The 24,134-nt window shown below is 36.8% G+C and overlaps 1 protein-coding gene across 4 annotated transcripts in view; it reads left to right on the forward strand.

The window, feature by feature from the left end:
* Nucleotides 1–24,134, forward strand: part of MAPK10 (mitogen-activated protein kinase 10) — a gene marked incomplete at both ends in the record, with an annotated part of 162,255 nt that overhangs the window by 24,424 nt on the left and 113,697 nt on the right. For 3 of the 4 annotated variants that reach the window (XM_082607772.1, XM_082607773.1, XM_082607774.1), the window contains one exon: nt 923–1,092. In XM_082607772.1, coding sequence (XP_082463898.1) covers nt 923–1,092 — 170 coding nt within the window. Of the gene's footprint in view, nt 1–922; nt 1,093–24,134 lie in introns of those variants that run through there. The other variant, XM_082607775.1, reaches the window with a different exon arrangement.

A 24,134-nucleotide genomic window follows, 5' to 3' on the forward strand; every position in this document is an offset into this window, starting at 1 on the left:
GTGCTCAAAACCTGAACAAAATTAGCAAGAAAGAGATGAATGACTATTGGGTAAACATCTGCCAGTGTGTGCCACAAGGAAAAGGCTAGATAGTGTTCTGTAAGGTTCCTTCTCACTACAGAATCCAAACTATTTAATGTCATAAAAAGCAATGTAAGATCATTTATGGGTAAATAATCATCATGGATAATGGATATTTACATTATATATATTCATAAATCATGATTCAAAATAGCAATTTCTTCAATTGCTAAATATAATTAATAGAACTTCTCTTATTGATAAACAAAAGATATAGCAATTGAGATACTTAAAATCTAAGCTGGCAATAAATAAAAAAGCTGTCATGTGGCATTTTAGAACAGTGTTAGTGACTAAAATTTTTCAATGTTTAATGCAGTAGCATTTTTGGTATCATTGAGAGCAAATGAAGTCAACACTATTTAATTCAAATTTGCCTAATTAAAACTATGCATTATTTTATATCTCAGTTCTTTCTGAGAAAAGGATGTAGATACATTCTTTCATTCTTCCTCATATGGCTTTTATAACAGATGATCAGGGATCACCTCTGAAGTACCTAACATAGTCTCTGGGACCAGTATATGTTCAGTAGGTGTTTGCTGCATAAATAAATGGTTTTAATGAAACATTTCAGAAAAGACGATGCAGATCTAAGAATATTTTATCATAAATAGTTTTAATATTGAAAACAAATTTTTCTTTGTCGTTTTTCTGAGATATTTTACTCTAGGTTATCTTACATGGACTAATATATATATATTTTCTGTGTTAAATGCAGGTTTATATAGTGATTACAGATGACAAAGTATTAGTAATCATTGAAAGAACAGGCTTTTCTGTATCTCATTGTCATCCTTGTTTTTCTCTTATCTCAAGTTGTTCTTGTTCTTTTTCACAGGGATTCGATAAACAAGTGGATGTGTCATATATTGCCAAACATTACAACATGAGCAAAAGCAAAGTTGACAACCAGTTCTACAGCGTGGAAGTGGGAGACTCAACCTTCACAGTTCTCAAGCGCTACCAGAATCTAAAGCCCATTGGCTCTGGGGCTCAGGGAATAGTTTGGTAAGTGGGATGGATTTAACTTCTATTTTTAGAAGGAACATGCTGTATGTGTTGACTACATACACAACACAAATACACAAACACAAATAAATAGCATGACTTGAGGGGGAAAAATCCATTCTACCGAAGAAAAATAAATCTATGAGCCTTATTAGCAATTTACTACCCATTGGCTAACAATATGTACATCTTTGCTTGTGACTAGTTTTTCTAGTCACAAAAAAATCCATTATGCAACAACCATAGAGAAACCAAGAAAACCAGAGGTTTTCTAGCTATTGCTAAAGCATTTAGAAAATTTTATTTGGATGTTTTCACAGCAAGAAATGAGGAAATATGTGTTCAGATAACCAGCAAGTAAAATTCCCTACAGTCTGAAGAAGTATAAATGAGATCTCAAATGTTCCAGTGACTTTTAAAGTTCAGTGTTTAAAATTCAGTTGCCTATTAGAAAAAGTGGCATTTAAAAAAAAATGTTTGTTGAATATTTCCAAAATGGAAAGATTTTGAGCTCCTTAGTAACTACTCTTTTATGACATTTTGAGTGGCAAATTGAAATGATGAAAAATCAGGATATGACTTACCTGTTATAAAACTCTTGCAAAAGTGATGATAGATTGATAAGGATTTTTTTTTTAGGTAGTTTTAACTTGCAGTTTAGCAACCAAATGTATTTAGTATGAACTTATTAGTATAATAATTTCCAGTTTAGTGGCTCACAACTATAAGTAAAAATTTAGGGCATGAACTATAAATATACATGTATATTTATATTTATTTATAAAGGATATTTACTTATAACAATATATTATGTGAATTACTGTTATATTAATAATATCCATTTAAAAACAAAAACATCCCTTTTAAGAGAGGAGATGAAGTTGAAATAAACATTATTTTAAAATAGATTTTGTTTTAAAACTCCCTTTTTCCACTCATTTGATTTTTCTTTCTTTTTTTTTTTTGGTGAAAGAAATCTAACAGGGTACAATTATTTTTCAAACCTTCATTTTATATTTCATAAGATGATTCTAAAACCTGGTTCACTTCATTTTTAAACTTTTTTTTTTTGTTTTCTTAAGACTATTTTTTAGAGCAGTTTTAGGTTCACAGCAAATGGATAGGAAGGTACAGAGATTTCCCATATATCCCCTGCCCACCCACATACATAGTCTCCCCCAGTATCAACATCCCCCACAAGAGTGGTACATTTATTACAACTGATGAACCTACACTCACACATCATAATCAACAGAACCCATAGTTTACATTAGGGTTCACTCTTGGTGTTTTACATTCTATGGGTTTGGACAAATGTAAAGTGACATGTATCCATTATTATGGTATCATACAGAGTATTTCCACTGCCCTAAAAATCCTATATACTCCACCTATTCATCCTTCTCCCTACCCCCAACCCCTGGCAACGATTGATCTTTTTACTGTTTCCATAGTTTGCCTTTTTCAGAATGCTGTATAGTTGGAATCAAACAGAATATAGTCTTTTCAGATTGGCTTCTTTCACTTAGTAATATGCATTTAAGTTCCCTTCATATCTTTTCATGGATTAAAAGTTCACTGAGGGTTTCCCTGGTGGCACAGTGGTTGAGAGTCCGCCTGCCGATGCAGGGGACATGGGTTCATGCCCCGGCCTGGAAAGATCCCACATGCCGCGGAGCGGCTAGGCCCGTAAGCCATGGCCGCTGAGCCTGCGCATCCGGAGCCTGTGGTCCACAACAGGAAAGGCCACGGCAGTGAGAGGCCCGCGTGCCACACACACAAAAAAAGTTTACTGAATAGTATTCCATTTTCTGGGTGTACCTTAGTTTATTTATCCATTCATCTACTTAGGACATCTTGGTTGCTTCTGAGTTTTGGCAATTATAAGCAAAGCTCCTTTAAACATTTGTGTGCAGATTTCATGTGGACATAAATTTTAACGATTCACTTCATATTGACAACTCATTTTAAGTTCACTCTCAGTGCTTCGTCAGTGCAAATGGCAGAAGTGCCTGGTTGGTGCACTACTAAATCATTTACAAGCACTTAAACCTCATTTATCAAATATACCAATGCTTTTATTGAAATTCACCTAGTAAATTTCAATCTTTCTTAATGTCAATCAGTAGTTGTTTTTGCAATTTGAAGATGGAACATTTTAATATTTTAGAATAATGGGCCAAGCCTTTTATTTTGTAGATAAACAGCTAAGTAAATTTTTATTTTCAATGTTTATTTATTTATTATGGTGCAAGGATGCAGGTGAACCTCTTTGTGACACAAAATAATTTCAAGGTGTGGTAGGTAAAATAATGGTCCCTCAAAGATGCCCAGACCATAATTTCCAGAATTCTTGATATGTTATCTTATATGGCAAAACTTTTGACATATAACTTTAAGATTAAAGGCCTTAAAATGGGGCAATTATCCTGGAATATCCAGGTGGGACCTATCTAAACATATGAGTTCTTAAAAGTGGAAAGAAAGACAGAAGAATGGGTCAGAGAGATGCAATGAGAGAGAAGGAATAAGAGATTCAAAACATGAGAGGGACTTGCCTTACTGTTGCTGGTTTTGAAGATAGAGGAAAAGTGTCACGAAACAAGGAACGGGGTGGCTTCTAGAAGCTGGGAATGGCCCTCAGCTGCCAATTAGCAAGAAAATGGAGACCACAGTCATACAACCATGAGGAATTGAAATTTGCCAGCAAACCCAAATGAGCAAGGAAACATATTGTCCTCTAGCACCTCCAGAAGGAACTCAGCCTGCTGATATCTTGACTTTAGCCCCTTGAGACTCATGTAGGACTTCTGACCTAAAGAGCTGCAAGATAATAAATTTATGTTGTTTGAGCAGCTAAGCTTGTGGTGATTTGTTGTGGCATTAATACTAATACACATAGTATAGTAAAGATTCTACTATTAAGATGATTGTTATTCTTCAAAAAGCTGGCACACTGAACTATAGTGTTGTCAAAGGAAGGAGTTCAAGGTGCCTCTGTCAACCCTCCCCAAACTGTGAAATTCCTTTTCCTTCCAAGTTGCATCTTTTACCCTAGGTTATATGTGACCAATGCTAGGAGGATAAAGTGTGCTTGGGAGAGACCAATAATAATTATTAGTAAGGTTTGATCTAGATTACAAGATATGTTTATATTTTCTTCTGCATTCTACTGGATGGCTTGGTTACCACTTAGAGAGTGGGAACTCTGTTTAAGAGGTCACTGCATTCATGAAGAACTTTCAAAGAGAAATAGAAGATAAAACAAACCCAAAAATTCTTATGAAGGAGGAGAGATAGGAGATGGAGAAAACAGTGATTCCTAGCTACCTTTTTTAAATGGAAAATTGTAGAACATGAGAAAGTTTTTCTAAGATCCTCAGTTTGGATGCTCAAATATTCATTGGAATTGTTTCATTTTCTTTCAAATAAAACTGCCACGAAAATGAGAACTACTAATAAAAGGAAGTTTTATTTAATGATTCAAAAATAAGCCCAAAGCAACATTTTGCTTAAGAAGTTAACAGATTGTCCCAGAAAGATTTGAAAATCTACTAGTACTAATAATTTTGTATGTTTTATAGGACATATTGGGCTTCTATTTCTCCTTGTACAGGATGGATATCTCATACAAGGTCTTAGGTATAGTAACTGAAATAAACTCCAGTAAATAAAATGTCCTTGAGCAAAATTTTACTCCAGGCTTACAATAAATTTATCAGCAAATTTGTCAGTAAAAAGACACCTGAATTCCAAAATGTTAGCCTTGGAGTTTCCTGAGATTATTATTAATCTTTTAGTCAGTAGCTGAAGGAAATAAAACTAGCAAAGATGAAGATGAAGGGGCAGAAATGGGATGGCATGTTCCTCAGCCTCATCTTCAGTCTGCCACTCTACCATGGGCACAGATGCCACAATTCCAGCACATTACTTTCTGGACATGAATATAGTTGTCTCTTCCTCAACCTAACTTTGAGTTATCTTTGTTTACTTATCATAACCTGGGTTTGTAATGTACTATTTTTCTTGAAGATCTATTTTTGTAGTAATTTGTCCTTTCTATCAACCTGCCTTATATTTAATTTCCTTCCTATTGTCTTTTGTCAATGGTGAGTTCATCCATTTCTCTCACACTGAACACGCATCCATCCCCCAGCATGCTTGTAAAATCCACACCTTTCCTCTGTTCATGAAAACTCAGATTTGCATATTTTGAACGTCCCACACAACCCTGAGTATAGTAATTGGGAGAAATGGAAACTCAGTATCTGGGGCACTCAGAAGGAGGTGGAGGGAAGACAGTGTGAAACAGATGATTTATTTATTTTACTTTATTTTCTTTAGAGCAGGAATAAGACATGGACGAACCAAATCCAAAAGAGATGCTCATCAGCAATTCTTTTATTTTGGCATATATTACTATAAAATTCTGTGTGTGTGTATTAGAAGGATTTTTACTTTTCAGGTATAATTGTTGATGTATTGGTACTTATGTCACAGAATCTCCATCCTCCTAACTTGTTTGAAATGGATTCTCATTTCTCCTGCTCCAGTTGCCTTAAACTTGTTATTGGTTTCTTACACTTTGTTTCCTCTCTTTGGATGACTTCACTGCTTACTGTTTATCACAAAAGCAAATAGGCAGTACTAAAATATCTTCAAAAAGAATTCACCATTATCAAGCTACTTTTTCATTCACCATGGATGGTAGACCAACTATATTAGTATTAAGAATCATTAAGGGTTTCCCTGGTGGCGCAGTGGTTGGGAGTCCGCCTGCCAACGCAGGGGACGCGGGTTCGTGCCCCGGTCCGGGAGGATCCCGCATGCCGTGGAGCGGCTGGGCCCATGAGCCATGGCCGTTGAGCCTGCGCGTCCGGAGCCTGTGCTCCGCAACCGGAGAGGCCACAGCAGTGAGAGGCCCGCGTACCACAGAAAAAAAAAAAAAAGAATCATTAAATAAAATCTAATATGAAATCTTTTGGAATAAGTAAAAAAATTATTTCTACCACGGAGGAAAAAATGAATATTATTTATTGAAACAAAAAGAAACAATGATTATTTTCCTTCTCCATGTGAGCAAAGAAGTCCTCTATAGTTTCCTAGGTGGGGAATTGTAAAGTGATCTATAAAATGTGTTTTTAACAACAGTAGTCAGGAGCCAGATGAACAAATCATTTCAGAGCATTTTTCTTTCTGATCATCAAAAGAGGATTGCATTAGCATTGTTTCTACTACAAGCTCCAGAACAAAAAAAGAATGTAGGAAGGAATCAACAGCAGGGAGTTCATTATCTTCTCTTACTTCTGTCCTGCTGCTGCTTGCCAAGCCAAGAGACATTTCTATTTTCTCAATTCTTTCTCCAAAGATGATTTAAACTGACAGTGAAAGTGGCGGCAAAATTCAACGACCAACTATAGCATAGAAAACTTGCAAAATTTGCTCTGCCCCTTAACTGAAAAGAGCTGATTGCACAGTTTTAAATGACAGGACGTAAAACCATATTCTTTCTTTCTTGGGCTTGTTCTCTTTGTCATCTACATGTAATCTACATCTACAAAGCAGTCCCAATCCAATTTTGCAAGGTGATCTTTTACAAGATATTTATGTCAAAGATGTAAGCTTAATACTGAAAAAGCATAGATTTATAGTGTCTTATTGTAAAAAATCTGTACCTCAAAAATTAAGTATTTAGAAACAAATGCTATATACTGTATATTAACTAAACTTTCCTAAAATTCCAGTTAGAGCAGGATGATATAGAATAGAAATAATTGTAGTCATAAGATGCCCTGGAAATAATGCAGTGGATTGATCTATCTTAAATTATATATATATTCATATGTTTATATACAAAATGAATGTATAACAAATACATAATTTATAATATATTACATATGTGTATATAATTTATATACATACTAACCCAATGAATTAGTTTATCTTAATTGAATTTATATGCTATATATTTTACACACATGTATTTTATGTATATAGGATATAAATTATTTTGTTTTTCACAAAAATTAAAAAAATCATTTCCAGTGAATGTTCTTCAGCCAGTGGTCTGTAGCAACAAGCTCCTATGCAGATAAACAATCTAAGATTTAAATTGCCAGTCATGTTCAGCAGAACCTTGGGTGTTCACATATTCTTATTCCATCACCCTCCTTTGATAAGTGGATATTGGTGAGTATGGTGAGCCTGCCTAGCAAAGTCCTATCAGCCCAGTCAAGTTAAGTGTTAGATAGACTGAAGAGAAGTCTTGAGTTCCTGTACCTGTGGCTTTTTTTTTTTTTCTATTTAATATGAGTGTGATCTACCTTGAAGGAGGACAGGGATAGAAAACATTCTGTAAGAAGCACTGTGATCCAGGAAACTTAGTTACAGCATTTTATCTAGTGGGCCCTCCTTGGCTCAGCATCTGAAACTGCAGCTATATTATCTTTGTACATATGTATACATATGTGTTTGAATCTTGTTTACTCCCAAATAGGATTTAAAGTGATGGAAAAAGATAGATGTGACTTAGTATCCACCTAACATAAGGGATTTGAGGGAAAATGGTAACCCTATCCCTCGGAGTAGAGTCTCCTTAAGGGTAATGATATGTGATAAGGAACATAGTCTAAGTTGTTGACTGAGGGGGTAGAAGGAAAGGGGTTTTCTTTGTGGTTTGTTTTGCTTTTGTTTTTTAAAATGTGGAACATAGTTTGAATATTTGCCTTCCTATTTCCACATAGTACTAGTAAGTAGAAATACTCTGGGTGAGCCAGAGCGCTCATCAAAAACCAAACCAAACACAACAATCCAACAGAACCAAGAACCAACCCCCCAAAATCTCTGAATTTGTTCAAATGCTCAAAATAATTACTGATAATAGTGCCAAGTCAAGAGACGTTAGTAGAACAATCACCATCCGTGGAATCTTCTTCAAATAATAGCTTCTATATGCTTTAAAAAATGGTTTATGGAAAGTCCCTCTTTTTTAATGTGCTCATTTTCATTAAAAAAAAAGACATTATTGACCCATTGATGCTTTTAGCAGCTTTTCTCATCTTGGTGATGAATTGGAGCTATTCTATCTAGACTCTGATTTAATCACCCTTGAAATAATGGCACACATTTACAAAATGACTGGCAAAGGTTAGGAGATATCTGTAGATATACACCAAAACAAAAGAGTTTGAACCTTGGCCATGTTAGGGTATATGATGGAAAGCTAGTCAATATCTATTTATTGCTGATTAAGATTGGGGGGGAAATTAATTAAGTAAATTATCTGAATTCTGTAAAATATTTGCACATTTAAATATTGATTCAATTACAGATACTTGAAGATACCTTATATTATCATGTTCAGTCATTATATTTATAGATATACTTACACCTTAGAATAATTGAATTTCCCATTGTGCTTTATCAATGATAGTATTTAACATTCAGTGTTTCAGAACCTTGGTTTACTCATCTGTAAAATGGAGATATCAGTATCTTGCAGTACTCAAAAAGTATAAAACAAACTAGATATATGAAATGCCTTATAAATCTGGTATTGTCATGAATTTTAGTAGATTCAAGGAAGGTAGATTTAATGTTACTCTTTTATATCAATGGAAAATTGCAAAAGGTCAACATGTGTAACCCAAGAAGATGACTGATTGTAACAGTTGCTTAATCTTCAGACTGTGCATATTGTTTGCATATTGTAGTTGAGAATATGAGTTTTAAAAAATGACTTACCTAATGCTCCATGATTGAGTCAAGAAAAGAAGCATCTGAACCTTTTCATTCCTATCTTTCAATCTGAGTTTCAGTTCACTTAGGATATTTATAATATTTATACAAGTTTTAAATATTAGTTTTTAAATTTGCAACATGGCTACACACACACAACTAACCATCTTTAAGCACAGAATTTGGATAGAAGAGTTTTATGGTAATGAGTTTAATGGTACAAAGAGGAATGGTGAAATCATCCAGAGGGTGATCAGACTTCCTGAATAACACAAGAGACCTGATCAGTGGGTCCTGAGTGATGATTTAATTTTGTTTCTGGAAACTGCCATGACCCTGTGGTGCATTTCTCTTCTTAGAGTTCCTAACGAGCCATTACGCTAAATAATGCAGCTTTACTCACACGTTTCCATTTAGCCTCTGACCAGGGGCCATGATTACCGTCTGATCCACATCTGGAATATCAGCACATTTTTTATCCTTGTTATTTTCCATTAATTTTATAATTTAGACCCTTTATTACAAACTTATTTTTTATTTTTTTAATTAAAAAATTTTCAATTATGGTTTACTACAGGATATTGAATATAGTTCCCTGTGTGTGTATGTTTTTAATTGGAACCTTCTTGATATAGGGAGCGTTGGGCTTTAAATATTGCCTTTTGTATTGGTAAGACAGTTGAGGCTGTAATGGTCCAGTATAATAGGACAGAATAAGACACTGTATTCTCCTTCCATATTTCACTGTTATTCTTGGCCCTGTTGCATAGCACAAGCCCCAAATATTTACTTACTGTATTGTTTGATTGGTGATTAAGACTTGTAAATATCACCTTTTTTCCTTCACGGAGAAAATGTGGCTCTGAGTAACCATGGGCAGGGTTTAGCAGCAGTATGTTTACAGGGAAAAAATTATATAAATTCCATACTTCTGTTTGTTAGCCGTAAAGTATGTATGTTCTCATCAGTGCAATAACTGATGCTGAAGGTGTTGGTCGTATATAATATTAAAAACTATATTTGGTTTTGCAGTGTATTATGGACATTTATTCTGAATTCTGTCTTTCATAAATTTGTAATCAATTTATATCATTGTAGTTAAAATTGACAGCAAGAGTTTGTAACCCAGAAGCATTTTTGTTGGCAGAAGGGAAAAATAGTCATTTAAATTCCATAGATAATTATTCACTTATAGATGACTGAGTCTTCTCTGTAAATCACTTATTGATATAAATGCTAATGTCCTTATCAGGAGAAATAATTAGTAAATCAATTCCATTTTTTCAGTTTCTACTTCAACCCCAAAGATAAAAAGTTTGTGACACTAATTCTTATTTCTTGTAGGACCTGTCTTCTAGGGAAGCGGTCCCCAACCTTTTTGGCACCAGGGACCGGTTTCCTGGAAGACAGTTTTTCCACGGACGGTGTCGGGGTGGGGGCGTCGGGGGAGAGGGCGTGGTTCCGGAGTTAATGCCAGCGACGGGGAGCAGCAGATGACGTTTCGCTCGCTCGCCGGCCACTCACCTCTTGCTGTGCAGCCCAGTTCCTAACAGGTCTCGGACTGGTACTTGGACCCCTGTTCTAGGGCATCAATAGGTAGTTTAATTGCAAAAATAAAATTAGTTTATGCTTCATGAACTCTTTTGCCAGATGCATACATTCTGATTGTTAGGATTAAAGTACATTCATGGTTATAATTTTTTAAAGAAACCTGAAACCCAAGCATAAATACCTAAAGGCTTAATCCTGCACTATCCTGCATTTTGGGAAAGATAGCATTCCTCACAGAAAGGAGGCAAAGTCTTCAGTTAAATTAAATTATGCTAAATAACAGATGGCAATTGCTGCTCCTCGGATTCTAGAAATCATTCTCGTTTACTACTCTGGGACCTGTCCATTCTATCTGTAGATTAAGATGATTTTTAAAAAAATAAACAAAAGGAGAGGAGGTAGGTGTTATGAATAGTGTAACTAAAAATACTAAGGCTTTCAGGAGCTTTTTATAAAGCTCAGAGGAAAGGTACTTGGTCCCTCTCTTCTACGGAGTCGTGCTTCTGGCCCGTTACAGCATCATGTTCTGTTTATAGAGTCTGAGCTGTCTTGCTAATCATGGATTTGAACATAGAAGCTGAGGACAAAGGAAGACATTTTTTAGAAGTTCGAGTGACAGCCCTGTCATCCTCTGGTTCTGCTCTCTATTCCTGGATTTGTTAAATTTATTTAAAATATTTGACCTTGTCAAGTGAATTTCACTTTACATGTCCAACGTTCTGAATCCAGCATTGAACCATTGCATTTAAGCTTTTTTGTATGATGGGGTTGTCAATCACCAACAGAGAGGGAATTTAGCCACTTCGTTTAACATGGGGTTTCTTTTCTTTAAAGACATGAACTTAAGAGACCTCTTAGCTGTGCTCTTCTTCATCTATATTCACCTTTATTTTTTATCGTTAAAAATGTTTTCCACAGAAGATTTTAATATATCTATTCATAAAGTCAAGATTTTATTTCCAATCCAGGGACATACAATGCCAAATATATTTTAAAATTTTTTCTTTGGGCTCATCTGGGACCAGAAAATATGGCTGGGGAAGGTGTGCCCTGCACCAGGACACATGGATGGGGGAGTGTGTAGGGGCTGAAACCCACCTGCCCTTCACCTGCACAGCAGCGTGCTCGGGTCGGGGTGTTCCCTTTATCCTGAGGAGGTACGTTTTCCTAATTCACACATCACACCTGAGCTGCTATTGAATGAATGAACTTTAGATTTCAGGTGACCGAGGAGAGAAACTCAATTTATCTAACAAAAATACTAGTTGGAGAGTAACTAGTATGCAGTGGAAATCTAGTAAGTTTAGGATGTTAAATAATTCACTGCCACGGGAGTGTAAGAAAATGGAAGGGAATAGGGAGCAGAGGAAAATTAAAAGCCAAATTGTCACACATTAACGCTGTTCCTTCTCTCACCTCCTTTCTGTCCCTGTATCTCCTTAAAGATGTCAATCTTTCAAGGCATACCTATTCTCTGAGTCTGTCATTCTCCTGCAGGATCAACATATTTCCTATTTAGCCTGAAACCATGAAAATAATTTCACAGTCTCAGAGGCTTTCTATTTTCTTACCACTCTATCTTCTGCAGCTCTCTGTTTTTTCCAAACCCTCATCCAGGGCAGCCCAACTGGCTGTTTTCTCTGCTCCTGCTGGAGCCTGAGCCCAGCTGGAGAAATCACGTAATTATGCTGACTTCCTCCATTATAAGTTTATGAGCTTCATCCTCAGCCGGGCCCTTGTTCCTGCTTAGCAATCCTTTTACTTATGTGTCTCATCAGCCCCCTACCTCATTTCCCATGATAGCTGTTACAATCCTTTTATAACTTTAATAGCAAGCTCCCAGTTCCACTTCACCCACCCTCTTCTTTGTGGAAGGCTTGCTTCCTACTTCCTGGAGAAAACAGGTGGCCTCAGTCAGGCATGTGAGCTCTCAATTTCCTCTTCCACCTCCTAACTCTGTCTGCAGTCTTCCCTACCCGGTTAGCTCCTCCACGAGGGGCTCTGGAGGCGGGCACCCACCAGTGTTCTTAATTCCATCCCCTGCCCCTGGGGTCTGTCAGTAGTTCTCTGTCTCACTTCAACTGTCTCTTCTCCAGTAGCTTCTTCTGCCCTGCTGGTAGAAGATCTTCCACCCAATTCTTATGTAAAAAAAAGTTATTTAGCATGTGCTTGCCCCTCAAGTTTGCCCCTCTTTGACTCTCTTTCCTTCATCATCAAACTTCTGGATAAAGTAGTCTGAATTTACTGCTTCTGCATACTATTTAAATTCTCATTTCACAGACAGTCCCAGTTCTATTACCATCATCCCTCTGATGGAGTAGGTTGCTATGGAGAAGGCTATCATTGACCCCTAAATGGCTAATAATCGACTGACTTCTTTTTCAGCCACCATTTATTTACTTTTCTGTAATGTTTGGGAATATTAAGTATTCATTGACTTCTCGAATGTCATCTTCCTTTGATTTTCAAGCTAGGAATTTTCAAAATCTGTCCTTTGTTTGGAATTGGATGAACTGGCCAGCACATGAAGGGCAGCATAACATAGTGGTTCAGAATGCAGACTCTGGAGCCGGACTGCCAGGTTAGGATCTTGGCTTACTCTTACCTGTGAGTGTCCTCAGTTACTTCATCTGAAGATGGGGCTAATAGAGATATGTATGTATAGAATTGTTGTTAAAACAAACTAAATTAGTAATACAGTGCTTGGCTTTAGTAGGTAGCCAATACATGTTAGTTTTCATTAGTGTTAGCTGGCCTGGGTCATGGCCATTTTCTGAGATTGGCTAGATAGAGAACTGTCTTTGATAGTTCAATACTCAGCAAGATAATAAAAGAATTCAAAGCTCCTGAAGGCAAGATTGGAATCAGGAGCCAGAGCAAAAATGAGCTAGAAAGGTGAGTACTAATTCTAACTCCTAACGAGAGGGAGATTCTAAATGAGAGATGGAGGCAAACGCCAAGTACCAGTAGAGAACTAGATCAAAGTGGGAGAGATTTGGGAACAATGGAATGAAACTAGGACAAGTGTCATGAATATTATTGGCTGGTGGGTGAGTGGTAGTGATGTTAAACTGGGTTGAAGCCAGCTGTTTCCTGGTTCCTTCCTACTTCTATAACCAAGAATTATCTGTCTCTTTTATTGGTCATCTTTCTCTACTCTTCAAATATTTGTATGCTTTAAACGTTCTTCCGCCTTTGGCTTTTCATTTCCCTTCACAGTTCAACGCCTAATGTCTTCCACGTTTATATCACTCTGGCTTCACCTTATCTCTTTTATTTTTATTGACATAATGGATATTTCAATGATCCACTTCAAGTATATGTTTTTATTGAGGTATAATTGCCATATAGCAGTATATTAGTTTCAGGTGTACAGCATAGTGATTCTATATTTGTGTATATTGTGAAATGATCATCACAGTAAGTCTAGTTAACATCTGTCACCATACATAGTTACAAAAATTTTTTTTCTTGCAAGGTGAATTTTAAGATCTACTCTCTTAACAACTTTCAAATATGCAATACAGGATTATTAACTATGGTTACAAATGTAGGTCATCTATTCAGCGATCTGAGGAGCCAGGCTGAGGAAGGCTCTGCCATATTCACCTTGTGGCATCTAAGGTCTCCAAACAGCAGAAGGGGGTAAAAGCAGGGAGGAACTCTTCTTGGACAGACCCAGAAGTGGTGTGCTTTCCTCTGTTTACAGTCCACTGGCCAGAGCTGTTACACGGCCACCCCTAACTGTTGAAGAGGCTGGAAATGTCATCTAGCTGAGTGCCCAAGAAGAGGAAGGGGACTAGGATTTGCAGTCCCTATTTTAAATGTCTATCACCCCTCTGAATCCAATGTCAGTACCTCTCTGATATGCTTCCACATCACCCTGTATTTTCTTTATCAGTCATCATCACACTATTTTTATATTGTTTCTTTATAGTATCTCATTTCCCACTAGACTATAAGCTCTTACAGGCAGAGACTGTCAAGCTTGCTCCCAATTGTGTCTCTAAAGCTTAGCACAGTGCTGGCTTAGAGCAGGCACTTAATAAGTATTTTCTGCTGTTAAACTTCCTGTTTTCTTTTCTTCATCTCCTTTTCACTCCCCAGCTCACTGGAGTCCGCTTCTGTGCACCCTGCTCGGTGGAAACTGCTTTCACTAAGTTCCCAGTAACCAATTCCAAAGACATCAAGCACCCTTGGATCTCAGTCCTCTTCGGTTTGGCACTTGCCACTTCATTTTAGTACTCTCCTCTTGAAGGTTTACCTCTGAGTTTTTCAACTCTACCTTCTCAAATCTTATGTGGACTCCTTTTCCCTAAAATTGGCTTGCATGGATGGCTCTTAAGTGTTAAGGGTCTGCGACCTTACAAAAAGGAAAGAGTATATTTTCAAAAACAGGAAAGTCCGTGTACCCCATCAGAGAGGAAAGGCTGGATGCTGGAGGTTGGGTGTGCGGAGAGGAAGAGTGAGAGAGAGAGAGAGAGGTCTAGAGAAGCAAGAGAAGAGGATAGAGACAGAGATGTAGAAACAGAAATAGTGAGGGAGAAATGGGTGACAGATGCACAAAAGGAAGAGGAAGAGTGGAGATGGAGAGACATAGGGACACAAAGAGGCCATTGAGAGACACCCAGAGAAGGACAGAGACAGAGACTGAAGATACCAGAAAATGAAAGCATATTTGTTAGAGAACAATTTCTGAGGAAGCAGGAAGATACTAATGGGATTAGCTTTAAACAGAGGCAATAATTCTTCATGAAAGAGCAAAATTGAGAAAAATGCTTTTTCTTTCTTTTGTTTACAGAGAACTGTGTTTGATATATTGTGTAACATTTCTTCACTAACGTTGCTTTACTCTCAAATAGAGGTAGAGATTTGAATGGACAAAGAAGTCTTTTGACCATGCAGCTACATATGAAAAGGCAATTGAAAGGAAAAGTAGGACAAAAGAGAATACCATTAGTCACAGAGCAATTCTTATAAAATTGACACTTCACTGTTTCTTTGCACTTTGAGGAGGATGAAACTTATTGGTTGAAGTGCCTTATTATTAATACCTTCTCTTTTGGTAATAGGTAGGGAATAGAAACATAGAGTCAGCTACCATGTCCATAGCAGACAACTTATCTAATGGTGTTCATAGATCTCTGCTGCTTTTATAGCTCATTATAAGTTTTTAACATCTATATTACTTGTTTTGTCCTGAAAGCAAACATGAAGTTTCTAGATCAGAGGCAGAGTATTGTTACTTACGACAACAACTGCATCAGTTACCTGTGTCCCCTTCTCCCCTTTCAGGGCTATACTATAAAAGCCAAATGTTATCCTGTACATGCAAAGGGGTTTTTATACTACCAAGAAGAAGAAATTATGAACCTCAGAGTTTGTATAGGAAATGTTACACAACTGCAGTCTCCTCCTTCTGAGAAGGAGGGAGGGAGGGAGGGGGAGAGAGAGAGAGAGATCTAATATCCCCTGAAGCAACAAATTTTCTCCAGGAACAAAAAGGAAAAGTCCCTATTTTACAGTCCATTGGAATGTAAAAGGATGGCTCTGGGTTTCACTTGCTTTGAAATATAAACACATTTTTCTCTGGAGGTCTCTATTTATTCACTCTAATTTCCAGAATTTGTGCTTTAACCAGGTTCCAGTTTTCTTTGCTCAGAAAGCCCTAATAATGCAGAAACATTAAAATACCTCTATGAAGTACATACTATTATTTACATTGATAATATGAAAGTCCAGCCTTATAAAGAAATAACATTTCTGGAATCAAATAACTTTGTAAAATGGCTATTTAAAAATAAGTGTTTTGTCATTAAAAAGATGCTTGTTTTAAACAATCCTCATTTAACTAGAATGCAAGATATTTTACTACTTTAATTAAATTAATTTATAAATGCACATGATGTGGCTATATATATAAACTTATTGTTTTGTGTGCATAAATAAAAATAACCCCTTTAAACACACCAGAAGAAAAGAGACCAGTGATCTGGTCCCTCTTTACAGGTATATTGCTAACTCCTGTCATATGAACTCAAAAATATTTATTAGTGATTTAGTTTGGGACACAATAATAGCACAAACCATGCAGTTGAGATTCAAAGTTATTTTCATCCAATTTAACATGCTTAGCACCTGATAACTCTTTTCCTTGGTTATCAAAAAGCATGTCAGAGGAGCTTAAACTTTTGCCAATATAAGAATTTTTAAAATATGAAATATACCTTTGAGAATTGGAAGAATGTGCATTAATAAGATTGAAAGGGAAAGCAATTCTTTACTTTTGTTTCCATGTCTATTTCCTCATAGTGCGATGATTTGCCTCAACGTCAGGCCCCTCATATATTTCATTGAATTCACTTATTTATTTATCACTATTATGTTCCAGGCACCATGCTAGATGCTGGGCCCACTGTCATAAGGAAAAGTGGGTATTTCCAAATTGTTGTCTAGTACATAGGATCCAGTTCTATATATCTGTGTTAGATAGGATATACCTAAAGATACCCTAACAAAGATACATAAAGTATAGTGGCTTAAACACTGCTTTCTTCCATAAAAGTCTGAGCTGCTAAATGGTTCCAGGGGGTAGGGCAATTCTGTATCACAAGGTGATCCTGAGATCCTGATGAATCTTAACAATGTTGTTCTTGCCCACATGGCCAAAGCCACTAGGGTCACATTCCGGTTTGTGGGAAGAGATGAAAAGCAAGTGGAAAGCAAGTGACCGATGTACAAGGATACAACCCAGAAATTCTGTTTCACTCTGTTCCCATCCATCATCCTAATCACAAGTTACATCTGGCTGCAAGGGAAGCTGGAAAGTATGTTTTTTGCTGAATACCATGTGCTTATCTAAAGTAGGGAGGTTCTTATAACTATGAGAGGAAAAGGATGGATTTTAGGAGAACATTACTCTCTGAAATAATCAGTCTTCAGTTTCCGGATCTGATGACTGATATCCAGTTCCTCTTCTTGTTCATCTGACTTTGACTTGTGGGCCCCGCTTCAAATCAGTGTGGGTTTTAGTTCTTGATCCCTCTAAGCTGTGTTCTAGCCAGCTGTATTATATGGATTAGGGCCAACTGATTCTCAAGAATGCCACAACGTAACATAAATTACATGATAAATAAATGGATTAGTATCCCACTAGTCTGATGCAATCACCCTGTCTCTTTCACCCTGTTTTCCTAAAATCTTCTACACTGCTTGGAACACAAGAGGCACTGAATGAATAAAGAACAAATAAATGGCATGTAGTATAGTAGTGGCTCAACTTATGGTCCTATTATTTCTTATTTTATTTTTGTTCAACTCTGTGAATCACATTATTGGGGACAGGAAGAGAACCAGACATAGGGCTTTGAATGTTTAGGGTAAGAGTTATTGCTTGTATTTTTTTAAATCTTCTTTTCTATATTAAGTATCCAAGATATTTGAGGACAATCATATACTTAAAACATGTGAAATTATAGAAAAGAAACATATCATCTAACTGCCTATTTTACAGATAGAAAGCTGAGGCCTAGATAGAGAAATATTTGCCAGTTGTCATATGTTATTCATATTAGAGCCTTTTGACTTTCAATTCCTTGTTCTTTTTAATATCACATCGATCCATTGATTCTGAACTTTTAAGTGCCTGATAACTGGCAGGCACACAAAGGCTCATACTCTGAGGCTCATACTCAAATCAGCTGCCTCTAAACCAAGTGCACCTTCTTCGTCCTTAGCAGTTCTCAAAGTGTGGTCCCTTGGCCTGCAATATCAGCATCCAACCTCCTGGGAACTTGTTTGAAATGCAAATTCTTGTGTTTCACCCCAGACCCAGGAACTCAGAAACTCTGAGACCCCAGCCCAGCAAAGTGAGTTTTAACAAGCCCTCCAGGTGATTCTGATGATCACTCAAGTTTCAGAGCCACTATCCTGCTATGACAGGACAGCACACAGCATATATTAAGACGTTATATGGTATAGACACCCAACACCAAAGCTACCAATTATTGAGTGTCTATGATATGCCATTCTCTGTGTAGATACTCTATGTATCTAGTCTCATTTAATCGTCACAATAGACTGGCAAAATTGTTAATATCATCAGTATTTCATAAATGAGGAACTAAGGCTTAGTGAGGTTAAGTTGCCTCCTAAACCACACACCCAAAATCAGACAGTGGAAGGGATGAGGTTTTCTTTTTTTTGTTTTTTTCCACATAATTTTATTTTTTTGGACAAGTTTTTTTCTTTTTTTAAACATTTATTTATTTTTGGCTGCTTTGGGTCTTCGTTGCTGTACGCAGGCTTTCTCTAGTAGTGGTGAGCTCTTATTGTCTAACTCCAACGACCATGTGTCTTCTAAAGCACTGTTTTAAAATATATATATATATGAATAATTTACTCATTGTACATTATGGAAAATAAGAATATTTGATATTTGAAACACAAAGTTTTCAGGACCATGAACTGCTTTCAAGTTTCCTCTAGTTATAATGTGTTCTTTAAGATGATGCTTCGAATTTTAACAGCCTTCTTTTGGTATTGCTGGTATATGCAAAATAATATTTTGCCACAAAAAATTGTCAGCTTAAGCAATTTGTCTCCTCTGTTTTTGCTGTTTGTAGAACTTGGTGAGTGGTCTGGTAGAGACAGGTGTGGAACCTTCACAGTTGATGTTTCTCCCAGAAGGCACTGCTTGAGAATTGCCTCATGACCCTTAAGAAATGGGCTTCATCCTGAGTATGTCCGAGAGTCTACATGGCCAGAAATATCCTAGTTTGTCCAAATGAAGGGAGACTTGACTCTGAAATAAATTAAATACTCTTTATCCTGTAGTTCATCATCCCCAAATGACTGGGGGACCAATTGACCTGTCTCTTCTCAAACAGTTATTGATACACAGAGATACCTGAGTGTGTACAGTATAGATGGTGAAACCTTAATACACTTTCTTACTTGACTTTTTACTTTTGGAGAGAGTGAGTCCTGAATAAACATCGCCCCTTAATAATTTGCCTAAAGTGAGTGGCTCTGGTTAGTGCTAAGAGGAAACTCTGGAGACTGTTTTTGTAGAGAAGTAGGATTTTTCCAAAGAAGCAGGATATATGTATATCTGCTATACCTATATATACATGTATGTATATATATATTAGAGTGTGTCTGAAATTTTGTAACTAATTCAATTCTTTTAACAATGTGTAGGCAAAAACCTATATTTTGGGGCTGGTTATATTCATTACATGTTTACTTTGCATTTTTTGTAAATTTTTGGTGGTGAACATTTAAAAAAATCATTCCCCTCAGTATTACATATTTCTTTAGCATCACAATTTGGGTTAATTTTATCATCCACCTGAAGTTCCCTTCTTTTTGAATGGCAGTTTGTAGATTAAAAAAAAAAACTTAAAAAAAAACAAACACCAGGGCTTCCCTGGTGGCGCAGTGGTTGAGAGTCCGTCTGCCGATGCAGGGGACATGGGCTCGTGCCCTGGTCCGGGAAGATCCCACATGCCACGGAGCGGCTGGGCCCGTGAGCCATGGGCACTGAGGCTGTGTGTCCGGAGCCTGTGCTCTGTAACGGGAGAGAGGCCTGCATACTGCAAAAAAACAAAACAAACAAAACAAAACAAAACAAAAAAAACACCAAATGGATCTGGATTTAAAATCTGTTTGGGTTTGCACAATGCCATTACCATGTATATTAGCTGAGTGACATAGGTAGGTTACTTACAATCTCTGATCCTCATTTTCAATGTCCCTAAGGGAGCATAAAAGCCCAGCACAGTCTTTGGATATATAGTAGATATTTAATTCCCATAATTCCCTCCTTCACTATGGCAGAAAATTATGACAAAGAAAATGGATTTCCTCCAAAAAACTAAAGGAACTAGCAATATTTTCATTTTTTTCTCCCAGAAAAATAAAAATCCTACAGATAGTTTTGAGGAAACAATGCTATTCAATGAAATAACTATAAAAATAATAACACATATGTCATTTATTATGTTAATTGATCTTTGCGGTTGGAATCTTTAACATTTTTGTTAACTGAAATGGAAGGAGAAATAAAACTTCCCATAGTATATTTTAGGATTGACCTATCCTTGGGCTCCAGAAGGGCAGGATTGGATACAGACTCTCTGTAAGCAACTGAATTGCTAAATTTGGGCAGTTTGTATTGATATTTGGGTCCATCTATTGATGCTTCAAAATAGTGACTTAATTGGGAGTCCTAAAACAAAGGAGCAAAGCAGATAATCTAGCTAAATTATCTGGGTCATCAAAAGGATGAAATTCGTATTACTTTCTTGGTAGTTTGCTTGTAATCCCTTCATAACTGAGTTTTGTTTTTTCCCATGGGACAATTAAAATCGAGATGGTTAGCTTCCCTTTGTCCTTGTTCCGTGTCACAAATTCCAATTGATTTAGACTGAAGTAAAAACTCGTTGATGAGCAAGGAGACCTGGATGACTAAATTCACTGCTAAAACTTTTTGACTGAGTCTGTCTTGGTCAACTGAGGCTGCTGTAACAAAATACCATAAACTGAGTGGCTTATAAACAACAGAATTTTATTTCTCATAGTTCTGGAGGCTAGAAGTCCAAGATCAAGTTGTCTGAGTTGGTCAGGGTTCAGAGTCTTGTGAAAGCCTGTTTCCTAGTTCATAGATGGCTGTCTGCTCACTGTGTTATCACATGGTGAAGGAGGAAGCAAGCTCCCTCAGGACTCTTGTAAGGACACTAATCCCGTTTATGAGGGCTCTATCCTCGTGATCTCATCTAACCCTCATTACCTCCCAAAGATCCCACTTCTTAATACCATCATGTTAGGGGGTAGGGTTTCAACATTAATTTGGGAGGGGGTACATAAACATTCAGTCCATAGCAGGTCTGTGGTGGATACACACTTAGGTAACCCCCAATGAGTCAAACCCTTGTATAGCCCTCTCCTTTTGGGTGCAGATGGATCCTGTGTCTTACCTCTAGTCAGTAAGTATGGAACAGGTGATCGGAAGGGTAATCACTTCCTTGATTAGGTTATAAGACTCCATCTTATGAGACTGAGTGAGAGATTCTGCTGCCGGCTTTGAAGGAGTGAGCCCATGTGGTAAGTGGGCCATGAGCTGATGACCTGGAGGTGGCCTTCAAAAGCTGATAGGAGCCTCGCACTGATGGCTAGCAAGAAAATACAGCCCTCCATCATACACCCACAAGGGACTGAATTCTTCCAAAAACTATGTAAACTCAGAAGAGAATCTTGAGCTCCAGAAATCTTGAGCTCTTTAGCTTGCAGACACCTTGACTGCACCTTGATTGTGAGACCCTGAGCAAAGGATCCAGCAAGGCTATGCATGCATGGACTCCGGACCCACAAAAACCCTGAGATAATAAATGTTTGTTATTTTAAACTATTAAGTTTGGGATAATTTGTTATGCAGCCTGGAAAACGAATGCAAGGTCATCTCATTTTCCCTCTCAGGCTTCTTCAGATAATCCTCATAAGTAGATGAGATTCTTGGAAGGATGGTGCTTTGGAAATGTGTCAAACATACCTACATTCCCATGTCTGGAGGATTTTAGACAAGTTTATGTTTAATGGCTATTGAGTCATTAACTTGTTAGCACTAGAAGTAGGTTTTGCATTGTTAAACTTTGCTGCAATCAAGGAATTCAACACCTATTTTACTTAAATATACACCTTATGAGTTAAGGGAGGGGGGTCACTCCTTAACACAGAGCATGCTGAAACACAAATAAGCCTTCTCAGACAGAGTTTTTCAAAGAATACTGTGTACCTGGTTTTGTCCTTCCTCTAACTACCAGGAAGTTCTGCTCAGTGAAGATATTTAGAGGTAACTATCTGGACAGTTTGATGGGGGAGTACTCTGATGATTGTAGAGAATTAAATGAGAATGACTGAATCCATACTGTGAAAAAATAAAAAGATAAATACTTCAGAATATAATTAAGTGACAGATCATAATGAATACACAATGAGGCTTTGACCAAACATCATGTTTCTCCTCATCCGTTGAATTATCATAGACTTTAACATTCAACATACATAGATTTCAGCCTAGCCTCTGCCATTTATTAGCAATATGACCTAAAGCCCCTAGAGCTTTTCTCCTTATTTGCAAAATGAGTATAATAATACCTACATCATAGGATTATGTGAGGTTGTGTAAGGATTAAATTTTATAATATAAGTAAAATACAACATGCAGTGTGTGACACATATTAGATGCTCAACAAATTCTGGTTCTGTCTCTTCACCCCTAGGCACAAAACAACACACACACATGTACACACACTCACAAATATGTGTGCATACCCACACCCACAGACACATAAAAGAACTCGTGAAAATTCTTTGGTCTGGATTAAAGATTATTTTCTATTCTGATCTGGTCTTGATATTTCTTTTTGTCTTACTAAATGTGAGTTATGCTTGTCTTTTTTATTGCATCAATATTATATCAAAAGATTATTTTCTTTAGGGTTATCCTATTACATTGCTCAAAGTGCACTTAAAAAAGTCTAATCTGTATTGGTAAACTCTACAGAGCTTTGTTTTGTTTATATTGAGCACAGAATCCTCCCTCCCCCTTACCCCCAACAAAGATATGGACCTCATGTTGCAATTTCCTCAGTTCAGGGATTGATTTCTCCTTTGTCACTACAGCTGAGGTGTATACTGTACCTTTTAGTATCTTGTTCAGTGGTCAAGTATCTCATATTCACCAAGGAATTATAATTTTTTATAAGATACTCGTATCATTTTTTGTAAACAATATCCTTTTTGTAAGATAGTTTCATGATTCCTTCACATAAATCTTGGTCATTAACCATGCTGAGCTTGACTTGTATGTTATAGTACAGCTGAACTCTAGAACATAGGACAGTCTTGTAAAACCTGGGTCTCAAATAAGCTATATGGCTTTGGGTAAGTCAGTAGTCTTCCTTAGCCTCAATTTCCTCTTGTATAACTAAAATTAACATATTGGTTCAATGATTAGAAGTCTTTCTAGCTAAAAATTCAGAGTCTTGATATGTAGCTCATTTGCTATTTATGGAAATGCACACATATGCTTTTTCTTTTTTGAAAATTACTGCTGACAAGCACAGTGCTTTCAGCACTTAACAAAGCATTTATTTGCACATCTGTTAGGAAGCATGGCTTGGGAGCCTGGGAAGTAATTACCAAGTCTCAAGTCTCTGCAGCCAATAGTTTGTGTGTCTGTGAGGGTTTGTATGTGAGTGTATACCTTTCTGCTCACAAGCATTCCCACATGTATGTTTAAATTGCAGCCAGTTGCAAACTGAATTTGTACATACATTTTTTTTCATTTGAATAATGAGGAGAATATATAATGTGTACTTCCAAAGGTAATACGTTTTCCATTTTCCTGGCTTCTGTTTCTTTAAAATCTGAAACACCTGATGTTATTATCAGTTTACAGATCAAATAGAAGTAATAGACTGGAAAAAGTGTGTGTGTGTGTGTGTGTGTGTGTGTGGTGGCAATGGGATAGAGGGAATGGAGTGGACTAATGTTGTTTTGCAAGATTGAATTATTAATTACTGTTAACTAAAGTTTAAGTTTGAGTTACCTCAAACTTTAAAATTTATCTGACAGTAGACCTTTTCCTTTCAGTGGCATGAATATATGACTCTGTAGCTAGATAAATTAGTGGCCTATGAATTCACAATTATACTTGACAATATTCATAGGAAGGGGATGGTTATTGAATC

This window comes from Mesoplodon mirus (genome assembly GCF_964341445.2).
Source record: "Mesoplodon mirus genome assembly, chromosome: 2".
Classification (NCBI taxonomy): Eukaryota; Metazoa; Chordata; class Mammalia; order Artiodactyla; family Ziphiidae; genus Mesoplodon; species Mesoplodon mirus.